Source organism: Canis lupus, chromosome 27 (genome assembly GCF_003254725.2).
Source record: "Canis lupus dingo isolate Sandy chromosome 27, ASM325472v2, whole genome shotgun sequence".
NCBI classification, from domain to species: Eukaryota; Metazoa; Chordata; class Mammalia; order Carnivora; family Canidae; genus Canis; species Canis lupus.
The window spans coordinates 8,956,332-8,982,166 of NC_064269.1; the positions used below are offsets into that span (position 1 = coordinate 8,956,332).

A 25,835-nucleotide genomic window follows, 5' to 3' on the forward strand; every position below is an offset into this window, starting at 1 on the left:
TGGTTCCACTTATATGAAATGTCCAGAATAAGCAAATCCAGAAACAGAGAGTAGACTAGTGGTTGCCAAGGGCTAAGAGAAGGGGGGTTAGGCAGTGACTGCCAATGGGTACTGGTTTCTTTTTGGGGTGGTGAAAATGTTTTAAAATTAGACAGTGGTGATGACTGCACAACTCTGTGAATTTACTTAAAACCACTGAACTGTATGTACACTTTGGAAGGGTGCACTTTATGGTATGTGAATTATATCTCAATAGAGCTGCTATGTTTAAAGGGGGACATAAGCTTTAAATAGACCTTTTACCCAAGAGGAAACACCTATCGTATCCTCTACTTACACATGCATATTTTCAAAAGCACACAAAATGAAATATATTTTGTAGGGAGAATATACAGTATATGTAAAGGAATGATAAAATCAAAATTTAGTGTAGTTCTTACGTCCAAAGTAGAAAGTGAGGGAATGCAACTGAGGGAAGCACTTCCCAGGGAACAGTAATGTTCTTTTTCTTAAACTGCCTAGGGATCATTATTCCTTTTATCTCTTAAATACATTTTCCTGCAAATCTACTCAGCATGTAATAAACTTAAAATATTTAAATGCATATGTATTTTAATTATTTTGAAAATATTTAATATAAGTAATTAAAGCCCCAATAGTTCTAAGCATAGGGAATAGATCACCAAGACCCTACCCCAGATTTCTGTAAATCAATCTGTGTGAAATAGTAGGAAACATGTGGTGTGACTGTCAGGGTGATTGTATAAAATGACTTATAATGAGAGCAGTCAGTGCCAGAACCTTATAAAAATGCTACTTTTGCACTTTGAAAATGTATTGTTGAGATGCCTTTTTTTTTGGTTGTAACAGTATACAAAACAATGGAGAAGCTGAAGACAAATTTAGGCAAAAGGTATCAACATTCAGCCTTTGGCCCTGAACTCTTATTTTCAGTGAAGAGAGCCGAGTCCTTCAAAGACCAGCTGCAGCTTTCTAGCTAAGAAGCCATAATGGGTACAAAACGCTCAGAATTCTCTGTTAAATAGAATGGATAATTATGCCTATACATCAGAGTTGCCATGTAAGCTTCCTGCCTCGGGAGCCAGGCTGATATGCTTGGGGCTAGAAAAATTTGGTCATCAGCTAGCTCATTACTGGTGCCCAGAAATTTTGATCTGGCTGTCACAGCTGGAGAGAGGCCAGGTGAACACAAGAAAATGCCTGCTTCACTGTTGCATCCCTCTAAAGGTTGAGACTACCAAAAGCAGAGGAATACTAAGACAATTCAGAATAGTGATGGTGAAATTCAGTGTTCTGGCATCCATGCATTTCCCTTTAGACAGTGCAGCTGGTATTTTAATTCTAATGTCAAGCACAAACTAATTGTTTATCACTTATTTTTTCCCCCATAACACTGTAAGGGCTTTTTTTTTTTTTTTTACAAGTAAAACAAAAACAAAAGTCTCATTTAGTTGAATTTTTAAACATCTATTTCCTAAGATATATTAAAAAGTCATTTCTAAAAGCATAAAAACACCAGTTTTATCAAGTTTTGCCTTTGAAACCTTGAAGAAATCAGAGCTGCTCTTGGCTCACATCTGTAGGGCTCAGTGAAGCATTCCTCTGGGGACCAGAAGTTCAAGGACGATCCTCCCTCCAGACTGCTTTTCTTTTTCAAATAAAGAATTGTCTTAAAAAATTGGAGTGTTTCCTAAGGGTAATATTCCTGTCAGAAACTGGGCTGCATTATCTATAAAAAAAAAATTTTCCACTTCACTTAGTTATTATGCTCAGGACAAAAGGGATATATCATCCAAAGCAGTAAGTGTTCTGTGATGAGTCTTCTTTTACTAAAACAGTCTAAGATCCTGAAGATAATTTTATGTCTAATCAACTTTTCATCACAGTAACAAGGAATAAACAGAACTTACCTCCATGTACAGTTATTTTGATTAACATATCCATAGAGAAAGCAAGCCACTCCTACTATCGCTGCCAGGAAGAGCATTTGAGTGTAGTAGCCCAGCCAAGCAAAGTAGATTCCAATCTTTTCTCCATAGTATTTCCTGAAGACAGACAGAAATGGTTTTTAGAAGACACATTGAACCACTTTGCAGCTTCATCCTAACGTTAATCTCTGATTTTAAATACCGGAGGCCTTAGGCTTAAATGTCTTACTCAATTCATACTCAAAATTGTTCATTTTCTTAAAGATCCCAAATTCCACTATGAAACAAATATTTTACATATCAAAGAAGTACTGATCACTGGTGAGCCTCGTGAAGCAAAGTCAATTAGAAGAAGGCAAAGGAAAGAAAAACACTACCCAGTGAGCCAAGAGAAAACATCACCATCATTCTTTGCAAACACTAACACATCTGATATATTCTCCAAAAGATGTTTTTAATATGCATGAGACCAACATGAACGATCTGCTCCCAGTGACCCACTTTTGCTTATCTAAGGAACTTCCTTGGACCAAATGTACTGTAAATCACAAATAAAATAAATGCAATGTAAATCGCCAATACAAGAAAATGACTGATGATAAGTCACTGATAATGACTGAGGAATCCACTACCCTATCTTCCTTATATCTGGCACTTCCATTTTTTCCTAAGTTTTGAAAACTGATCAATGGAAGAAGCCAGGAGGCATGCTAGAAGCAAAAGGAGGCAAGGTTGGGGCGCCTGGGTAGCTCAGGGGTTGAGCACCCGCCTTCAGCTCAGGCTGTGACGCTGGGGTCCGGGGATCGAGTCCCACATCGGGCTCCCTGTAAGAAGCCTGCTTCTCCCTCTGCCTCTCTCTGTGTGTCTCTCATGAATAAATAAATAAAATCTTTAAAAAAAAAAAAAAAAGAGGTAGGGAATGAAGCAGTGCCAGACTATTCCTGAAAGGGAGACAAGGACAGTTAGGCACCAAGAGTTTAGAGGGGGTGAGAACACAGGCACAGTGAGATGATCACTAGGTGACTATGGTTGTTGTTGATACTTTCCTAGACCGATTCACTCCTGGCTCAGTACTGGTCCACAGAAACTGTAGATTTACTTAGCATTTACATCTCATCTAGAGGCCTAGATGAGACCTCTGGCTCATAGGGAGCTGGGCTGAGGTCCTTGGGCTTAGCCTGGTGGGCCTAAGCTCTGAGGACAACCTGAAGTCCTCAGAGACTTCAGACAGGAACATCTGTGGACTGAACCAGTGGTCACAGGGCAGCTGGGAAACTAGCCTCCAAGGTCCTAGACCTGGGTGTAGGCCACACCCCTGGGGATAAGGAAGGGCCGACACAGACATGGAGTCAGGAGTCAGAAGGAACAAAGAAGACCACTGAGAAATTCATTAATTGCACCATTTGGACCTTGTCTGGATCTCTGATCTGAACTAAAAAACTGTTTTAAAAAAAAAAAGTGACAATCAGGAAAAACTGAACATTGCTTTTTGGTGACTTTAAGTATTAAGGTTGCATTTAAAGGAGACCTTGTCATTTACAAATAGATACTAATGAAATAGACTGATATTTGGGGTTTTCCTCAAAATGCTCCAATGGAAAGGGATGAGAAGGAGGTAGAGATAAAAATGAAACAGACTAGCTCGGAGTCTGTACTTTTTTGGAGCTGGAGACAGATACACGGCGTTTTGCCTTACTGTTCTCTCCACTTTTGTTTGTGTTTGAAATCTCCCATAATAAAATAGAAAACAAAGCAAAACAAAAACTATTTGGTGCTTTAAATACTTTTCAAAGTATTTAAAAAATACTTTTAAATACTCACTTTTCAGGTCAAGTGGTTTTCTTAAGTCAGTGGGGGTACAGTAGAAAGAACCAGCACTTGGCTCCAGGCCCACCTGGGGGGAAACCTGACCCTCCTCTCCTCGCCCCCCACATCTGACCCATAACTGAGTCCTGCTGACTCCCTCTGACTACACACATTCCAACTGTGCTGCCCCGAGTTCTCCTCTGGCCAGTCCCACAGCTTCCCACCTGCCCTCACTGCTTCCTGTAGCCTTTGGTGGCCATTCCCCACATTATCTTTGCAAAATGGGCACGAGATAAAATTGAGTACCTAAAGTATCACAGCTGCTTCTCATTGCACTTAAAGTCCAAACTCTTTTCCGTGCTCCTGCTACCCCCTTCTAACCTGTGTCCTCATCATTCTCTTTCCTCATTAGCACGGGGCTTCGCTATTTCCTGAATCTTGCCAATGTCCCTGTGTCTCGGGCCATTGCGCAAACTGCCCCTCCTCCTGGGATGACTTTTGCCAAATCCACAAAATCTTGGCTCCTTTTCACTATCCAGTTCTTGGTTCATATGTTGCCTACTTAGACATAACTTTCTTCACTTCCTTCCCCTTTCCCCATCTCATCACTGTGTTTCTTCATTTCAATCAGAGATTTTACTTTTTTTTTTTTTTTTTTTAATTTGTTTGTTGGTTATTTTTGGTCTCTTTCTCTCTCCAGCAGCCTTGGCCAAACAACACAAGTTGCTGGCGAGCAGCTGACAATGGTGCTTTGAGAAAACAAATGCTGAGCTAGTCATCACGTCTTGTTAGATATAGTGAAACAGTATCTAACAGTAGATTCAGGAAAGCAGTGAAAGCCTGTATCTCTTACCATACAATTTAAGCTAAATCTAACATTTATTCCTGTGTAATGAAGAATATGGTGGGTCTTTATTACCAATTCCTGGGAGGTAACCTCTAAACCCTTGGGATTTCCCAAGATAAGAGTGTTTTTGTTACTCATGAAGAACCCCTGGGACCCACCTAACAGTTTATGCCAATAACGTGGCTCATGGAGGGCTCATAGTCTGTGCTAATGGGATGACTCAGGAGGGAGGCTGGTCATGCCAGGAAGACCAACCATGTGATTAGAGGGTTGGAGCTTTGAGCCATAGGATATTGGGAGAGAAAGGGGCTGGAGACTGAGCCACTTAGGCAATGAGTCAATGAGTCACGCCTATATAATGAAGCCTCAAGAAAAAGCTCTAGGCAATGAAGCTCAGTGGTCTGGGTGAATGTCCCTCGTTGTAATACTCTTTGTATACTATCACTTCAATGCCATGAGAGCAACCCTGAATCCTCCCACCGGCATGCTCTCTACAACACCTCACCTGATAAGGTCCAAGGGCTGCTTTTTATATATACTTCGTGGATGAGCCCACTCTCTGTACAGAAGGTACCGTTCACTCGGGCAGCTGGGATCCTCTGACCTTTGGCTGAAGTTGCACTGAGAAGCAGAAGCAAACAAAAGTGAGCATATAATCACTAGGTGTTCATAAATCTGTTTATTTAATATGGTACTCATACTTCACAGGCACTTGTGTATTTGAATAAGGGGCCCTCATTTGCTGGAAGGGACGGATGGATCATCTAGTTTTTAGTGATTCTCAAACAGTGGTATTATTAATTGCTTGGGGCCACTTGAAAATGTGGGTGGGGAGGAATGCTTGATTGATATAATCCTGAAGAACACCTCAGGTACCTGGTGGGAGCCCTAGAGGGGCTTTATGTCCTACAAGTGTGCCAGTCCCAAACATTTAAAAACTGGGCTGCTCCGGTTTGGCGCCTGCCTTTGGCCCAGGGCGCGATCCTGGAGACCCGGGATCGAGTCCCACGTCGGGCTCCCGGTACATGGAGCCTGCTTTTCCCTCTGCCTGTGTCTCTGCCTCTCTCTCTCTCTCTCTTTCTGTGTGACTATCATAAATAAAAAAAAAAACAAAACAAAAAACAACTGGGCTGCTCAAGTGCCAAAGCTGCCACAATACAGGCACATCTGATAGTCCAGCGCCCTTTTTGGACGCCCGGGGGAACCAGGGCCTTAACTGGTTAGTACCAAGGTCAATTCTAAAACCCAGGGATAGGGGCACCTGGGTGGCTCAGTCGGTTAAGTGTCTGCCTTCAGCTCAGGTCATGATCCCAGCGTCCTGGGATTGAGCCCTATATGGGGCTCTCTGCTCAGCTGGGGGTCTGCTTCTTCCTCTCCCTCTGCCCCCCCCCACACACACTCATGCACATTCTCTCTCTCTCAAATATATAAAATCTTTTAAATCAATTAATCATCAATCAATCCCAGGCATCTTTGTCTCCCAATTCAGCAAGTTAGTCTGTGACAACGTGTAGAAGAGAAACAACAAAGAAGTTTGACATATTATACACTTTGCTTAATCAAAAAGCAAAGCTTCCTGCCTCTACTTAAATTCAGTCACTCTTCCCAATGGACTCATTTTCCTTCCTCCTATTGTAGAACCAGATTACCACCAGCTAAGCCTTAACATGGGTCCCTACCTCCATTCACTTCCCTTCCAATACAACAGGAAATCATTCCTTAGCCTGGGTATGGGATCACTGCAATTAAAAGAGGCTCTTAGTGGGAAAGAACTGGGCATGGACAGATGCCAAGTAAATACTATTGAACTTTGCCATCCCAGATTAATATTCATGACAGCTATTTGCAAGTGTCCCCAAGGTTCATGTCATGCTATAATTACTAGTTTTGCTGGGCACAAGTATAAAATCCATGGACCATCAGGCTGGGCTGTCGTAAGGTCCCTTCATCAGGAAGTTCAGAACCTGCTTCTCCACCCAGCTCTCTGCTCTCTATTTACACATGTGCATCAAGTAGCTCTTTTGTGTCCTAGTTTATTATTACATACAGTACGTTTCAGTAATGTCTTCATCCACAAGTACATGGACTACCCAGTAGCAATGATCAGTCTCAGTCTTGGCTTTCTTGGTTTTAGAGATTCAGATAAATTGATAGTGAATGTAACAAAGCAATAGCACACTATAATATAGTATTTAATTTATTTCAATGACAGAATTTATTTAAAGAGCTTGGATATAATATCCTTGCATTTATGGAATCATTATGGGTTTGAAGCAGTCACATTGTAAAATTTTCATTTCATGAGAGATGTTATCGGCTTGAGAAGTGCTCTTGAATTGGAGGAGCTGCTGTCATCTCAGAACGGAGTCCTTAAAATAATGTCAACACTCTGCAGTATTGCCATCATGACGAGAACTCTGACAGATGCCTTTTTAAAAGCCTTGTGATATTCCAGGACACGAGAAAGTAAGAAAATGGTATTTCAGGGGGGAAAAAGTCTGTGTTACAGAAAATGATAAGGGAGCTCTAACACATAGTTTGCTTAAAATGGGCCGATACTTTCCTGGTTGATAATAACATCTGTCAGTAATTATGAAGATCGCTAAAACTTGCATTGTACTTCCTGTGTGCCAGGGATGGTTGTAACATTTGACACGGATTAATTTAATTAACCCTCATAACTCTAGGACATAACTCTATGAGGTAAATATGATTATTATTCCCATTTTGTTGATGAGGAAGTTGAGGAACAGAGAGGCCAAATCACTTTTACGAGGTCATCTAGCTAGAAAGTGGGTCTTACCTGCTAATCTGCACTGCTTTACATATGAACTAAGGGGCAGCTACTGTTTTAATCATTCATTCATTCACTCATTCAAACTGATGGCGTTCTGTATGCCTGAGATCCAGCAGTGAACAAAACAACCTGGTTCCTGCTGTAGATGAGCTTGTAATCCTGCAATATCCTATCATCATTTTACGGAAGAAGAAACTCCAGGTTAAGAAGATTAGCCCTCCTCTATTCGCACTGGAGTACACCTTGAGAATTTTATTTCATTTTTGCCACTTGACTTACATCATGGAGAGGGAAAGCTGCTTTGTAGATCCCAGAGCTGACAAGTTTGTTGATGCCAAACTTTTTAACATTGTCTCTTACTTGATACTGGATTCGAGAGAGGATGAAATAAACCTAAAAAAAAAAAAAAAAATTCCAAAATAACCCACCATTGTTTACTACTGTAACAAGAAGCTGTTTTCTTTGGTTGGGCGGGGGGGGAGGGACAGCTTGTAAAAACTAAACTAAGCCAATCAAACCAGACCACTAATTATTCAAACAGCAGGTTCCAAATTACTCTAAGACAGCAACTAAATTTGGTTTAGACTTACAATGCGGCTTCTGGTGGCTGGATTGAAGAAAGTATCTCTATCATGAATATAAAAATCATTCATCCGATTCTTCTCAAATGGGGCAGTGAAAAACTCTTGCTCCGGCTTGATGATACTTTCATCCACTTGGAGGACTTTGGTAAACCAGCTGAAATTACCGAAGGCTGAGGACCGGGTTTTCAGATCATTGGGTTTCAGAGGCAATTTGATGTGCATTATCTCAGCATACGTACATAACACCTCCCATGGAGCATGTACTTTTACAAATATAAGCTTATCATCCAAAACCTAAAATGGAAGAATAAAAAACACAAACCAGGAAACCAAACCAATTGTTTCCATAATTTTAAAACATGTAGATTTTTCTTATGTTGCTGGTAGTTAAAACACAGGATGCTGGTAAAAATGAAGATAAACTAAAAACAGACTTGCAGGCCATCAGACATTTTTGCCTTACAGATAATTTCTTGGTTCAGATTACTGAGCAAAAGTTAAACTTCTGGGGATCCCTGGGTGGCTCAGTGGTTTAGCACCTGCCTTTGGCCCAGGGCGCGATCCTGGAGTCCTGGGATCGAATCCCACGTCAGGCTCCCGGCATGGAGCCTGCTTCTCCCTCTGCTTGTGTCTCTGCCTCTCTCTCTCTATTTCTATCACGAATAAATAGGTAAATAAATAAATCTTTTTTTTAAAAAAAAAAGTTAAACTTCTTATACTTCTTTCATAAAATTACTATTTTAAATGAAGAAAAGCAAACTTGTTCATTTGCCCATCAAATTTTCGTCACAAATTGGTGACTAAAAATAAAAACACTAGAATATTCATTGCACTGTTATTTTAATGATAATTTTAAGATTTCTAACTCAGAATAGGACTCTTTAAAATGTTATATATCTGTTAAATGTCATGTCATGTGCCCATTAGAAAAAGATGTCGGTATAGAAATACATCTACTACATATTAATAGAAAAGCAAATTATAAAACTGAAATAATAATTTGCCTTTTTGAAAGGGAAAATGCATATACTTTGAGGAATAGAAAAGTTTATGGGGTGCCTGGGTGGCTCAGCTGGTCGAGCATCTGCCTTCAGCTCAGGTCATGATCCTGGGATCGAGTCCTGTATCGGGCTCCCTGCTCAATGGAGAGCCTGCTTCTCCCTCTCCTTTTGTGTGCTCACTCACACACACACTCTTTTTCTCTCAAATAATCAATACATCTTTAAAAAAAAAAAGTTCAGAAGAACCACAGGTTATTTATGCATACCAAGAATATAGAGGATTTTTATTTTGTTATTCTTATATTCTCTAATTTTTTGTAAACTGGTTATAAAATAAGAAATCTTTTTTTTTTGTTTTTTTTTTTTTGTTTTTTTTTTTTTACATCCCAGAAAGAGCACCTTTACTAAACAGAAAGACAAAACGTGTCAGGAACCCAACCAAATACACAAAGCAGCAGGTGAGATTCCTGATCAAAAAGACTCCCACTGGAACATAAATAGATTCCCCCTCGAAGTACACATATTTCACAGGAGCGTGTACATATATATGTAATATATTAGAAGAAATTTGGTTTCTACCACAAGAAGTTATTCAGAAATAATAAATCAACATCTGAGATCGGGAAAGGTCCACATTACGAACCAGGCGTGCACCGCTTCCTGCACACCTCCCCTCTGTACACTATGTACACTTGCTGGGAGAGGGCTGGGGCAGGCGCCTCTCTCTGCCCTGGCCCCTAGACCCAGCACATCCAGTGTTTGTAGAAAAGTGTGCCAGGGAGGGCAGGTGTCCATGTGGCCGAAGCCCGAGGCCACTGGCCACCTGCCTGGAAGGCGTCCTTGGCCTTGGGGTGAAAGGGAATTGCTTGGGACCCCAGGAACGGCATGGCAACGCTCCTGGTTTACAGCAGCAACCCTAATTCTGGGGTCGACCTGAGGTCCTTGAGCTCTTTGTAGTTTGGCCAGTCTGGACTTCTCTTAGGATCAAATGGCTTTTAGGAAAAGTAAAATAAGAAATCTTTTCAAGAAACTCTTAAAAGAAGAAAACAATCATTTATACATGCATTCAGTATTATATTCTTTGGCTATTAAAAAAGGTATGTGGACTTCAATCAGAAACAAATGGACATTCTACAGTGCAGATTTTGCTGGACTCCCCTTCCAGCCTACACTAGAGCGTGGCTAGGCTTGCAAGTTTCAATTGCCACTCTAGCGTCCCAAGTGACATGCAGCTTCCCAAGAGCAACAGCCCAGGACTGGAAAGGGTCCAACACTTACTGATCTTGTTGCTTCTAACTGGAGGCCACCACAGATGAGGTTAGATTCATATGCTTGTCTTTTTCTCTGTCAAAAGAAATTGGAAAATATGTTAGATCCTTTAGTTTTACCAAGGACAGAAAAAGTCTTTTTTTAAGAAAAACCAAACCAAAAAAAAAAAAAGAAAAACCAAACCAAACCAGTTCGAATCTGATAGATCTACTCAAAATGGCACACAAGCAATGAGAGTGCTCTGGCTGTTGGTAATTTGTGGGTGTGTTGGATTCCTGAGATGAAATGCAAGGGAGTATACTTGGATTCACTTAGCACTCTGGAAGGGCTTGATTAGTCCCATGGATTTCTGGCCGTTTGGGATGCATAAAAATCTCTGGCTTTGACACAATTCTAAAACCTTTCTTTTCTTTTCTTTTCTTTTTTTTTTTTTTAACTTATGAGTGGTTTGGCACACAAATGGAGTTTTTTGAGTCCCATTCACTGATGTCATTTACCAGAATTAAAGCCCAGATCTGACATTCTAGACATAGCAGACATTCAAATGGTTCAATTTTGGATGTGTATATTTCATATCTACATGCCTTGAACAAATTCAATAAACAACATAAACAATTCTGGCAAAATTCAAAAGAGTGTTTTTCTCTCTGCAAGATTAATATATCCATGAAGATATATACCTCTAAATCTACAAAAATAGGGAACTACTTAATTGATAATAGATCTGTGTCATACAGCCATTTGAAAAGATGCAGAATGTACTATATTTATTGATATTAAATTCTATCTGGCTAGGCTTTTGTCAAGCTGTGTCCTAAGTTGTAAGGAAAGCATGTAAAGGTAGAGATTTATTTAACCTTTTAAAAGAATGCTTTTGGTGATGAAACAGCTATACTGCTTCATGAAAGCAGGAAAATGAGTGTAGACAGGCGTGAAGCATACAAACTCTAAAACCAGACTGCCTGTGTTCAAATTCTGGTGCCATCATTTATCAGCTCTTTGACCCTTGGCAGGAAACAAACTTTCTGTGCCCCACTTTTCTCCTCTATAGAATGGAGAAAGCCTCACTATTTCCTTTTGAGGTTCTCATGAGAATTGTATGATTTAAACTACATTAAGCATATAGACTAGAATTTCTATTTCTAGTCATCACAGAAGATTAATTGGACCAATTCTCCTACTGAAGACAACTGAAAAAGCTGGATCAAAAAATTTTTCTTTTAACTTTAACAGTTAACAAGATAAAAGAATTAGTGGATGATGGCCTAAGTCATCCAGGGGATCCATCAATCAGACCACTTTGCCCAGCGAGTATCATTCATGATTTGCCAATTGTCAAGGGGCAGAGAATTGGCTGAGCTGCAGTGCTATCAAAGTGCCTAGAACACGTAAAGCAGCTAGCAAATAGAAAACAGATGGTGCTGTAGGAAAAAGGCCAAAGGCCAAAAGGTGAAAAAATACACCTAGTATTTGGCTAAGTTTGGGTCCAACTGGAATCCCTATCATATTCTGTGGAAGTATCAGAACAGAATATTTCTTTAATTTTTATTTATTTAATAAGTGATGTTATAAAGTACTTACAACATGCTAGAGTCTAGCCTATGAGCTTTACAAATGTAATAAATGTAACTGCTAATTACTATTAGAGCATGCAAGAGTCACTTAGAGAAAACCCAGCAAGTGCTACAACTCCCCTAAACATGAATAAACAAGCTGACTTGCCATATCCCCAACCTCAACTTGGGAAGCTGCCTCAGACTCATCCTGCTTCTATGTAGGTAGTATTTCTCCACTCTAGAGCCTAACTGGCATTTTGATTCTTGCATGGTAGTCCAATTCTTGTGCCTGATTGCTTTTTTCTTTAGTATTGCTTAAAGCATTTTTGAGGAGCGCCAGGGTGGCTCAGTAGGTTATGGCTCAGGTCATGATCTCACGGCTATGAGATTGAGCCCTGAGTTGGGGTCCATACTGGGCATGGAGCCTGCTTAAGATTCTCTCTTCTTCTCCCTCTGCCCCTACCTCCAAAATAAATTAAAAACAAAACATAAAATAAAAACATTTTTGATCCTGTAAATAATGTTCACCATGGTGCTTGGCACAGAGTATATGCCCAATACATACTGAAAGAATATACTCAATAAATACTTATTCATTCCCTCTACAAATATTCCTGAGAGCGTCCTTCAAAATATTGAAAATTCAAAGAATTTAAAATAGTTTGCTATGGGGGGGGGGGGGGACAACAGAGAAACTCGGCATCCCATGACCTCAGACCTTCTTCTGATAGAGAAGAACTGAAACATTTACCCATGTGTTTCATGATGGTGTCACAGGCATTTGTTGTTCTTTATGGCCACCCAACATTTCGACTCTCCCCAGAGCCCATGCCCATTGTAGGAGATAAAAACACTCCTTCATTCTCCTTCCTGGTTTTCTGTGAAGTTCAGCTGTTGGCACGTGAGCTAGGCCTCGTCCATCAGACCAACCACTCCAGACTCTCACTCAGAAGCTAGTGACACAAGCTGAGCCAAGGAGAACTCATTGTAGGATGGTTGGGAGAGGGAATGCCAGTTCCAGAGATAGCAGAAGTGGAAGTTATAGCAGGAGATTTTTGGGCATCACTGCTAGGCAGTGGTGCCAGCAGTGGCTCTGGGCAGCAACCATGTGTTCTCTCCCAAAATGGCTCTGTAGTGGGATTTGGGGAACTGCTCCTGACTGCCTGGTTTCCAGGCTTATTTGTCCAACTCCCTTCAGAAGAACCTGAGAGCTCCCCAACACTCTTCTGATAAACTCTTTGTCTGCTGAAGTTAGAGCTCATCTCTGTTACTTGCCAGACAGAATCATGTCTGACACAGTAACTGTGAACTAGGGAAAAGTTGTCAGCTTAAACCCCACATCACTGTACAGTGGAGGGAGTGGGTGCTCTGAGTACACCAGACACTGACTTCCTCTCTTTCAGGGAAGATGACTCATCCTGAGTCTGTACAAGGGGCAACCCAGACTGTCTCATTAGCAGGATCCATGACTGTGTCTTCCGTATCCTTTTGAAGTCACGAATAATTTCAGTTAGAATGTGAAGGCTCAGGCCCAACGATATTCACTCTTGTAGACAAATCTTTCTAGTTAGAAGAGCAGGAGAATCAGTCACAAGAGGAACTTCTCTAGTGGCTAAATGCCTATTTTAATAATTAAGTGCTGGCAGAAAGAAATCACACAACTGTGCTAACTGGCCTTGTTATAAATTCATGGACCTACCACAGTTAGTAGTAACTGTAACATACAGTTACATTATGACACCCAGCCATCTCCTTCCTGGCCCTTAGTCATCCACCAGGGAGCTGCTTCCAAACTTTCAAAGAGCTCCTCACACTCCACACCTAACTCCAGACCAGCACACTCTGCAAGTGACCTTGCTTCCTTCCTTGCAGGGAAAATGGCAGCCACTCATGTGAACTCCTGCAGGTGTCTTTGTACCTATCAATAGCTAGATGCCATCTCTCTTCTTGGGGTCAGGAGACTGTATCCTCTTGGTATCTCTTCTTGAGCTTGCTTAAGCAATACATTCTCTTTTTCCCTTTACTCTTTCCTCTTCATCACTCTTCTTTTTTTTTTTTTAAGATTTTATTTATGTATTGATGAGAGACAGAGAGAAAGACAGAGACAAAGGCAGAGGGAGAAGCAGGCTCCATGCAGGGAGCCCAATGTGGGACTCAATCCTGGGTCTCCGGGATCACGACCTGAGCCCAAGGCAGATGCTCAACTGCTGAGCCACCCAGGTGTCCCTCCTCTTCATCACTCTTATTCCCAGCCAACAAACACTTAAAATGTTTCCCATCCTTAACAATATTAAATCCTTCCATGCCCCTATATTCTCTTCAATTACCATCCTTGCCTCTAGACATGTCTTTCTTTTAATCTTGATACCCTCAGCACTTAGAACAGACCTATAATAGAATAAACATGCAATAAATGTCTGATGAATGAGTGAATAAATTGAGTGGATGGTGGACTGGTGGCTGTCTATTATGTAGGGGTAGACTGAAGAGTACAAATTACTGAGTATAGCAACTAAGTCCCCCAAAATGTTCTGTGAACTTTTAGTTACGAGTATTACAGGGTATGACAGAGAAGAAGAGATATAGTTTAATTCTGGAGTGTACTAGTACCAGATAGCGCAGGGACATCCAGAGCATGAAGTGATTTCCAGACACCTTGGAGTCTGAATTACTAGATGACAAAAGGGGATGGTTTAGACAGCTGGAAATGAACCAGCCCCCCCCCCAGGAAGGCAGTTCTGTCATCCAACATACAAAACACAAACTACTCCTTGTCTTGTTTGTATCAGCTGCATCACCATGACTGCAACATACTAAACAGTGTAAGTAAGACATGGCTCCTCCTCTATGGAATTCCTAAATTGAGGCTACAACTCTTTACTGCCTTCACGGGACTCTCTCTTTTCAGAGTTTAGTCTACCAAATAGCTCCTTTAGCTCTTCCAGTTTTGGTTTCCTTTTGGAAAATACTGGCATAATAGATTCAGAATCAAAATTCAAATCCAGGTTTTGTGACATTGGGCAAATAACTTAAATCATACAAGCATCAGTGACTTCATTTCAAAAACAGGGTAAGAAATATCTTCATCCTGGCTTTTTTTTTTAGGGATCAAATGTCATCATGGGTATAAAAATCCTCAGTATCATGCTTTATACAAAAAAAAAAAAAAAAAAAGCCTTACAGATATGTTAGCCATTACCATATCCTCTTTTTCTGCCTTCAAACATGCTCAACTTCCCTTATTCCATAAATCAATCAATCAATCAATCAACCAACCAACCAACCTCTCTTCCATGTAGGCCTTAGAGGTTCACCTCTTTTTCAATCAATATCTGAAACAAAAATAGGCAACCCTAATCCACATGGACTCCATACTGTGCACCCCATGACCCCTAATCCTCCAGTGAGACAACAATGACATTGTTTTACTAGAACTCCAAGAAATGGATCTTAATGCTGAGTTACACAGCCCTCTCTCTTCTTGACTCTTCTATACTACTTGGTCATTCTGGTCTTCGGACTCCTTCTTTGATATCTGATAAATGTGTATATCTGTGTGAGATAGCGTGTGTGTATGTGTGTGTGTGTCTATCCTTTTTACATTTTGAAGGTTGTAAAAACACAGCTCTATATCTCACTTTTCCCTCCTTCCTGTGTACAGTAAGGGAGGTCACTGACAAGAGTGAATTGTACATGGGAGTATCAAAGGTGCAGAAAATCTTAGAAATATTTTTCTTCCATCTCATTTTAATGACTCAGTAATATTCTCTCAGAGATGTACTATAATTTATTTAACAAATCCCAAATTGTTGGACATTTAGGTTGCTCCTAATTTTCCCTATTATAAAAATCCTTGTAGAACAGTCTTTGTGCATCCATTATTATTTCCTCGGATAAAGTCCCAGAAGCAAAATTGTTAAATCAAAGAGCGTATGTAATTTTAAGTTCTTTAATATGTACTGCCATACTGCCCTCCAGAAAGGTTGTACTAATTTATCCTATTTTAGTTCTTATCTAGTTCTTTACAAAGAACTCCTAAGATATTTACCTGATTTCTCTCAAGATAATTGGTAGACCTTGGAGTTGGTTTATAATGCCCTCTATTTTACCACTCACTATAAATACTTAAACAGTTGAATCAAGGATAGGGCATTTTTATTTGCTTAAACATGTTAATCTATCACCTTGGAGTTACTTTAATAAGACAGTTCTTGTTATTTTCCTTTCGCAAGGCAATTCACAAAGAACTAGTGGAATATTTTAAAAATTGATCAAACCAGTTTTCTTGGTTTGTCAGGTAGCTAAAGTAAATTAGCATATGTGGTGTTTTTGTCAAACAAGCACATACCAGGAAAAGACTGATTACTTAAGAAAAGATTGCTTCAATCTGTTTAATATGAAATCATCATCTTCACTTCTCTGTAGAATTTATACTTAGATAAGTAACTGTTCTTGACATTTAAAAAAATGAGGGTAAAGTTGTCTTCCATGTTAAAAATGAAAGAAAATTAACATTGCACATTGACTGACATAGCCATTATTCAATAAATACTTGTTGAAAAAATGAAAATGAAGTCACACAATTTTTAATTAAAAATTATCTATGGACCTTATTGGAAAACTTTACATATATGAACCTAAACTATGTTCTATAGTCTATAGTCTGGATTTAGCAGCAGAAAATAACCAAAGTAGGCTCTTTGGCTCTGAAAAATGTCCAGTCACACTTTAGATTGTACTACAGATTCTTCTGTCTCTAGGAGAACAAATTCATTGGCATTGCAACCTGGATCTTTTTTTTTTTTAATCTAGTTCTAGTAAATCCAAAATGACTGTAATCACTGAGGACCTGAGTATCTCACAAAAAAGATGGATGTGATTCTACTACTGTTGGTGGAGAATGGTGCTGGGGGTTCAAAGGAGAAAGGATAAGAGTACCTATCCTACCCCAGAAACTGGAATTTTATTCATGTCTCTTTTGAGAGGTTAATACAGCTGTCAGAGAAATAAAGAATAAAAGCAATCAAAATCACAAAGGACAGACTGGCATAATTAAGGAAGCTTTCTGTCCCTAAGCACCTTAGATTACACATCTCATTTGGCTTAATAAAGTCATTGTGAGGAGGACTGGCTTGTGAATTATACAGCAATAATACTGATTGTAAACACCAATCTGCCATTTTCTTTATGTCACCCAGCTTTTGCAGAATTAAAAAAAAAGGGGGGTTGTAATGCCTACAAAGTAAAATTACTGAACACACTGTAATGATAATAAAGCACAAATCAGTTGGGATTAATGAAATATATGCATAGATTACTTTCAAGTATTCTTACAGCTTTGTTAGGCAAAGTACTGATGGTACTGTCAGTATTTTTCAACTTGCCAATCTTTGTTAAGCCTACAAAGGTACGAAGAGTAAGTTAAAGGTACTTAATTTGTACCAAAAATTACTAAGTACTATTTATTAGTCATATATCACGTACTCAAAAAGGTTCAGTAAGCAGAATAAATAATTTAATTGGGACTTAATTTAAATTCACATGTTGGTGATAAAACATTTAATGTCAGTGGACCGATCTGATGAGGAATTTACTCAAGTAGGTAATATGTGTTCTCTAGGGGACAGAAAAACGATGAGCATTCTAAATAATAAGCATGGAATGGAAGTGAATACTTAGCTGAAATTCACTTCCATATCTTCTTTTTAAATTAACATTTTAGGTGTAATTCCAAAAGAAATAAATGCTCTCTGTGGGTAACTCAGAAAACAGAAAATTTCTGAGAAGGGGAGAAAAGTCACCTTATAACAACTCACTGCTGAGATAACTACTATAAATATTTTAGTGCAATGTTTTCCAAACTTACTTATTTATACAAACAAGTTGGAGCATTTGCTTAAAATGTGCAGATTCTTGGGCCCTACTCCTGGAGATTCTGACTCAGTCGGTATAGGATGCTGCCTGAATAATCTACTTTCAATGAGTAAAACAGGTGCCTCTTACCAAAGTTAAGAAATACTGTCGTTAAGACATACCTTCTCTATGCACAGAGCAGCTACTCTTATTATTACTTATCCCTTTCAGCCTATTCCTCATAAAAATTCAGCATAGTTGATTTTTCCTAATCTTATACCTTTTAAAAAGTGAGATACAGGGAACTGTTTGAAACCACAGGGGCAAATGACAGCTTATTCATTCAAACCTAAGGTCAGATCTCAGAAGGACCGATCAGGGAAATGCAAGGATTTTCTGTTCTCCACATCTTTGTGAGATGAAATAGAATAATCAGGTTTTACTTTTTAGGATTTCACTGACCTTTTTATTTGACTGTTTTAAGCACTGGACCTAATGACACTTCCCATTTTGGGAGTTAGAAGCAAGATTTGGATTCATTGCTCTTGTGCTGAGTACTCAAAAATAAAACCAAACATGCTTATACCAGCAACACATTTTGTAGCTGTAATTTGAAACTGCTGATTCTAATTTACTTTATTCCTTTAACCTACAATCTGAGTATAAGTAAGTAGGGTGTAAAGAAAGGAGATAAAAATATAAAGAAGAGCTCCCTGCCTTAGTCTAAAATGCTAGCAAATTGAAGTTAGACCGGATTTTTTTGCCTAAAAAAGAAGAGAGGACACCTACCAAAATTCATCTGAGAAGGTAAAACCAGCTAACACCACTTGCCATCATTTCTTCTTAACCTATCCTAATCTAATGCTCAAGTTTCCATTCACAGAATATCTGTGGCAAACGTCATTTCTAGGAAATTTTATGCTGTTCTGATTCTTTATAATCCCTCTCTGCCATTCTTTTATTTCTTCAACTTGGAGAAGATATGCCAATGTTAGATCTATTCAATCATGTCTTCTCCTATATGAGGTTCCATGGAATGAATTTCTTTCTGGGAGATCCTCAGAACATTATATTTCTTTTAAACAGTTTTGTTTTTATTGTGTTAAAACTTTAGACCATATTAATAACATCTCCTATTTTCTTTGGCCACTAGGAAACTCAGAAGCAAATTTACAGCTGAACTCTAACTTCTGAACAGGACCTGTGGTTAATAAAAAATCATTTTGTTTATTACTCTCACAGACAGCTTCATTTTATTTTCCTGGGCTTTACATTTGTAACTCTGTGTTTCTCATTTAATTGTTTTTATTCTTGATATTATTTCCGTAAGTGACCTCAAATACTTTTTAATGAATTATAAATAAACTATGTTAATGTAGTATTAGCATAAGTAGGGAGCTAATGACTAGGAAAATTATACTTGCAAGCTGAAGTCAATAATAAATGATTTTGAGTTATCTATACTATTAATTATTGCCCATTAGGCACAAATACCATACATTTAATACACATAAGGCTTAATGAGAAGTCAAGCCATGTGATCCCTCAACAGATTTTTTAAAAAAAGCACTTAATAAAATGTAAAACACAACTATCATAAAAACTCTTAGCAATCTAGGACTAGAAGGGGACTCCTTTTGCTTTTTGAAAGAAAACTATCAAAATTTTATAGCAGGTGAGATATTTAATGGGGAAATTTTAGAAACATTCCCCAAAAAATCAGGAACATGAAAATGGTGACTACTATGTGTTACTGGCTTTATTCAAGAGGGCTTAGCTGCTGTACTTTAACAAGAAAAGGGAAAAAGTGTAAAGGTGGCAAAGGTAGAGCAAAGCTCTCATCATTTATAGATAATAGGTCTTTTTCTGAGAAAACTTAATAGATGAATTGGAAAGTATAACTAAAAAGAGTTTATCAAGGTTTCTAGGTAGAATTTATGAAAATCCATGAACTTTTTAAATACACAATAAATCACAAGCCACAATTTAAAATGCTTCTGACAATATCAACAAAATTTTAAAATGAGACTAGTTAATAAGAATGTATAAGATCAGAGAAAGACAAATGCCACAGGATTTCACACTTCTGTAGTTTAAGAAACAAAGCAATGATCATAGGGGGAAAATAAAGAGAGAGAGACAAACCAAGAAACAGACTTTCAACCATAAAGAACAAACTTGATGGTTATCAGAGGGCAGGTGGGTGGAGGGAACGGGTTCAATAGGTGAGGGGGATTAAAGAGTACACTTGTGATGAGCACTGAGTGTTGTATTAAGTCTTGAATCACTAAATTGTATACCTGAAACTGAAAAAACGAACGAGCAACCGAAAAACAGTACAAGATCTTCATGGACACTGTTATAAAAGTTTACTGAAAAATATAAGACCTCAGTAAATGGAGTGATATAATATATTCACTGTACTAGAACTTCTTGATGAACTTTGAAACATGTCCAAAGAGATCTCATACAGCTTCTAGGCAAATATTTCTTTCTTTTTTTTTTTTTTAATTTATTTAAATAACTCCGGGATCACGCCCTGGGCCAAAGGCAGATGCTCAACCACTGAACCACCGAGGCATCCCTAGGCAAACATTTCCAACCTCATGATAACTCATCTAACATAACGGATAACAGTTTTAAAGGCTGACGGGTTCTGTAACCAATTAGTTAGCTGTCTCACATTATTTGAAAGGTTGGATATAATTTAGTTTGATTGCTCATTTCTTAAAAACCTCGCATGCTAGGATCTCCACTGGCCCGATCCTTCTGCCACATACTAAAGAATTCTTAAAGTCAGGTATTAGACACAAATTTCCACATCCATATATGAAATTTTCATCAACTTCAAGGAAATAAATTTTCCATTAACTTTTAGGAATGGATTGTGCAGATAGAAAGTTAAATAAATAAAACACTTACTCAGGATTGCTTAGACTGTCTTTGTGCTACCTTGACCCCCCTACCCTCTCTACCATCATCTGAATCATACTTTTACTTGGTCATAAGCTCATCTGTTTGAAGGGATGCCCAGCGTCATACAAAACAAAATCGAAAATAGATGGACTCTGCCACTAGTTTGTAGTGCTAGCAAAAGGAAGTGGAGGAAATGTTACAAACAAAACTGAGCAGAAAGAGTTGGAGAAAAATACAGAAAATTGTTTTCATTAGAACATCTTTGCTCTTCCTAATGTACATCGAACACATTTATATATAATTATATATAATTAATCATGTGCCATGCCGCTGGCTACCTACTGAACAGTCAGTGGTTTCCCCCTTCTTCACTGCTAAGAAAAGCCTGATGGTTTTTCAGGTATTGGGTGATCCAGCAATTTACGAGACAAAAGACTCATCTTCATTTGTCTATGCTAATGATGCTAAGTAATTCCATTCATCTTGCCAACAGTCATTTTTGGAACAGACCTATGATAGACAAAGAACTGTGAAGGGAGATCTGCTTAGGGCTTTTATAGGGTAGGGAGCTTTCTTCCCCCCCTAAAAAAGGGCATTCCCTATTCCCACCTCCAGGTGCTTCAAAGTACCACCACCATCTTGTACAAGGTGAAGTCAGTTTAAGAACAGCAACATATTGAGGATGGACGGCAGGGCGGAAGGATGTGATGAATTCAATTCCTGACAACCTCTTTAAGCCAATAAATTATCTAACACAGAAATGATGTTGTTTCTAGGCTACTTCTTAAGTGAGGAAATGATTTCCTTTAGGATTTAAGCCACTTTAAGTATGGTTTTCCTGTTCTCCATTCCTATGGAGAAATGGCTGTCCAGTCAGATACTAATTTTCCACTTTCCTGTTTCTTGTAGTAAAAGAATATTCAAAGTGATTCAGTGTCAAGGACAAGTGGCATTTAGGGCACATATTATTGAAACAACTTACAGTCATTCCCTATGCCTATCGAAATGTAAACAATTTATGCTTTTAAAGGAAGGTGTGAAGTTCCTGAAGTATTTTCACTAATATAAGAGGACAAAGTGACATGTTATTTGGAGATCTGGCTAGGAAAAATATTTTCTCTTTTGCTCATGGGAAGATGCAGCCTTTTACTCCTCTATGTTTTGTAGCCCTACCAGATAACTTCTCTCTTTCTCCATCCCTAGAAAGTATTTAACAACACTCTTTAGATCAGCTACAGGCAAAGTCTACCTTGGTGTTACTTTAGGAAATCAATATGATTTAGACATAATTTTTTTTTTCCTTCAAAGAAAACAGGATTTAAAAATTGCCTTTCCTTGGTGGAGTCCTAAATCCTGAATAAGGCCTGGCAGATGGTATGATGGAATTCACAAATATTTTTCTGATTAATAAAAATGTGATTCCAAAGCTGAACTTTAAATTCTGGTGGAGTCTAAGTAATATGTACAAATACAACTCAAAGCACTTCAAAGCACGGCTTATAAAGACCAACATCATGGTACATCTATCTGTGAGTTCAGAGATTGCCAAATTAATGATTTTTTTTTTCCTCCTGATTTATGAGAGTTACTTTGGGACCTATGTTTCTGTGTAAAACAAATGCAGCATTTATTAATAATGTAAGCAGCTCTAGGGCCCCTTTACCATGGCAGTGAAACTCTTGTTTAAATCCAGAACTGTTTCCTTTACACTTTAATGGATTAGATTTGTTTAACTTACTTTACATAGTGCTCAATGCAGTTCCATTGGCATATGATGGATGTTTAATGAATATTTGATGATGGTGACTATGACAGTACATTAATATATGTTAGTGTCCACAGAAAAATGATAAAACATTCTAAGCTATATTACTCTAGCAAACATATATATAATGTATATATTATGTGTATATATATAGAAATTATATAATAACAGAAGAGGAGTCATGCCTTTTCATATTCATACATTAGTTCTAAGAAAACTGGAAATAAAAGTAAAGGTTTAGGAATTAATATTTATTATCTAATACATACTAACAATTTATATAATATTTCTACATAGTATTTTACTCAATCCTAACTACAACCCTATGGAATGAGTATTGGAGTTCCCACTTCCTGAACCTAAGATGCCATCAGTGTGTGATGAACCAATATTTTACATATCAATAGGAAAAACTCCACCAATGAAATTATGATATATCATTTGTAAGACATACCCTGATTGTGAAGAAGGCAAAATGGAAAAATAACATGCATCTCAAAAATTACAATAAAATATGATACTGATCATAAAATTCCCTCAAGTCATAGAGCCAATTAATAGCTGTGGCCAAGACAAGCCGGCTGTCCACCAAAGATTCAGTTTCCCTCCCATAGTACAGCATTCCTATGGAGAAATGGCTGTCCAGTCAGATACTACATTTTCCACTCTCCTGAGTTCTGACCAAAAGAATGTGGCATAATTGATGTCGTCACCTCCAGGCCAAAGTGGTGAAGAAGCACAATTACTTTCTCCATCCTTTCTCTTAAACTATTATTTACTTTAAAGCTGAGGATGATCTCCCTATAGAAGATGGCAATATGGCAAAGCTTCTGTATCAGCCTGAGTCCCTGAATGCAAAGGACAGAGCTCTACCCTTTTCGCTAAACCCATCGTGCCAAACAGGAATGTCACATCTGACTTGACATGAGCAATAAGTAAACTTTTATTGTGTCAAGCCACTGCAATCAGGGCTAGTTTGTTATATCAATTGGAATTACTCCAAATAATTGGAGTGGTAGAAATAGAATTTGAATGTCAAGTTCCAATGCATGTGATACCATGCAAATACAAACCTCTAAACTTACCCCTTCCCAAACAAAACAGGTATGATGGCTTCATTAAATTTTAAGATTTCATCAGTTGGTTTGAAGCATAGGCAGAAATGATGCATTTCGGAAAGTCCAGAGAGGGACAATTAAATTTGTGTATATGTAATAGCGTAGACATGAGAACAAAAGAACAGGGAAAAAACAAAAACAAAAACAAAAACAAAGAATGAGGGAGTTGTTTCCAAAGTGGGAAACAACGACACGTGTATGCTATCTCCTTTTTGTCCTGTTTCAGTTTAATATAGTTTGGGTTCAGGTAAAGAAGATCTAGGCATTTTTTTTTTTTTTATAACCCTAGCCTACTAAATGGTTTACTATATCCAGATAAAAATACTTAGAAGAGCTTGAAGAAAAGGAAAAGGATGAAGCAGCAGCTTGACTGGCAATGAATGAAAAGGCAGGAAGGGAAGTGACAAAATGGGAGAGGTGACTAGCACGGGTTCTCGATTTAAGACAAGACTGTGAACCATGGCTTCATGACTTCTCATGCTAGAGTCAGTGACCTTGGGCAATCATGTGACCTTAAGGGTCACCCCTGTTGTCTATAATGGTACGATAACAGAATGCACCTCCCAGGTTACTATGAAAATGAAATAAGATAAAGCATGCACGAGGCACATACCACCCATGAAGAGCACAGTGAAGGCTAGTTACCACACTTACTACATTTGCTGTCATTATTAATCATTAGTTTCCTTTCCCACTTTGTAGCAAATAGGCATGTATGCTTTTTTTTAAAAAAAGATTTTATATATTTGTTCATGAGAGACACAGAGAGAGAGAGAGAGGCAGAGACATAGGCAGAGGGAGAAGCAGGCTCCCCGCGAGGAGCCTGATGTGGGACTCGATTTCAGAACCCCAGCATCACAACCTGAGCCTAAGGCTCAGGGCTCCGGCTCCACCACTGCACCACCCAGGTGCCTCGCCAAGTATACTTTTAATGTAAATATCACATTTTGGTGAGATAGATTAATATAGTATATTAATAGATATACTAGATTTAGGAAATCAATATGATTTAGGTATAATTTTTTTTTCTTTCAAAGAAAACAGGATTTTGAAATTGCCTTTCCTTGGTGGAGTCTCAAATCCTTAATAAGGCCTGACAGACGGTATGATGGAATTCACAAATTCACAAATATTTTTCTATTTCTCACAAATATATTAGCACCTGGGTGGCTCAGTGGTGGAGCATCTGCCTTTGGCTCAAGTCACGATCCTGGAGCCCTGGGATGGAGTCCCACATCAGGCTCCTCACGGTGAGCCTGCTTCTCCCTCTGCCTACGTCTGTCTCTGCCTCTCTCTCTGTGTCTTTCATGAATAAATAAAATCTTAAAAAAAAATAATAACGTAAATCTCTTCTACAGATAGAAAGTGCAATTCCTTGGAAGAAAGTCTGTCTTCAGCTGTGAAACCAACTGAGGTTAAGAGCCCAAGGAAGTTTCTGCTTCAAATTACAAAAGAAAAAATTGTTAACATGGCTTGAGGGAATGATGAGCAGAGAAAATATGAACGTATGCTTGGTACATGATATTTCAAACACCAGTTTCACTTTATTGCTTACATTAAAAAAAACATTTTTTTTCACTTCACAATATCGTAAGAAATAAAAACGAGAATAGCAAAAACTTACCCTTTGTTTTTCATTTGAACCCTTTTTATTGGTTTCTTTTCTACTTTCATCTTCATATACTAGAACAAAGTCGATTCTTCGCTGACCGTCATTAAAAAAGAGGGAGTCATGTTTTCCATTAAATTCTTCCTGTGTGGAAAAACAAATTTTAATCCAATTGTTAAAGTGTCAATTTATAAGTGTTTATTTTCTAGTTTTAATAGGTACATCAGTGTGTTTAGAGAGAAAGAAAAATCCATTCCTAGTCACTTAACCAAGAGGTCACGGTCACCATGATCTTTGCAAGCAGAGCATGTTCTTGGTAAAAGGAGTCCTTGAATTGAGTTTAGGATTATGCTACAAACACATGGGAAAATATCAGTATTTTCTACATAAACACAATCATCTCAGAATTATTCCCTCCTCCAACAGCAAAGGAGTATCACTTTGTAAATAAACACGGTAACCAGAGGTGCCTATCTGAAGGAGTGAAGTTTAGTTTCTTCATTTACGAAGAAGAAAAATATAAGACAAAGCACCGTTTATGAAAATCTCACCCTTCCTAAGTCATAATTTCTAACCTTTTTACCATTTTTCATGATTTCTCTCCGGACCTTCCCAGTTTACAGAAGGTACCACTTTATAACATTAAACCAAATCAGATGATGCTTTGATGAACACAAAAGCTACAATGGCTGTTGATATTTGTTCCCAAATTCATGAAAGATATCCCTTCACTCCTAGCAAATAAAACAAATAAACAAATGACCC

The 25,835-nt window shown here is 38.3% G+C and overlaps 1 protein-coding gene and 1 long non-coding RNA gene across 5 annotated transcripts in view; one reads left to right on the forward strand and one right to left on the reverse strand.

Annotated features, from left to right (window-relative positions):
• LOC112678217 (uncharacterized) overlaps positions 1-25,069 on the forward strand; it is a 51,116-nt gene extending 26,047 nt beyond the window's left edge. Inside the window, exons 3-4 of the long non-coding RNA XR_007406560.1 lie at positions 24,621-24,711; positions 24,820-25,069. This is a non-coding gene — a long non-coding RNA (uncharacterized LOC112678217). The remainder of the gene's footprint in view (positions 1-24,620; positions 24,712-24,819) is intronic.
• ANO6 (anoctamin 6) overlaps positions 1-25,835 on the reverse strand; it is a 186,014-nt gene that overhangs the window by 55,906 nt on the left and 104,273 nt on the right. For all 4 annotated transcript variants that reach the window (XM_049102767.1, XM_025477352.3, XM_025477353.3 and 1 more), the window contains 6 exons: positions 25,086-25,214; positions 10,263-10,328; positions 7,990-8,277; positions 7,679-7,792; positions 5,108-5,223; positions 1,932-2,066 (listed from right to left, as the gene is read on the reverse strand). In XM_049102767.1, coding sequence (XP_048958724.1) covers positions 1,932-2,066; positions 5,108-5,223; positions 7,679-7,792; positions 7,990-8,277; positions 10,263-10,328; positions 25,086-25,214 — 848 coding nt within the window. The remainder of the gene's footprint in view (positions 1-1,931; positions 2,067-5,107; positions 5,224-7,678; positions 7,793-7,989; positions 8,278-10,262; positions 10,329-25,085; positions 25,215-25,835) is intronic.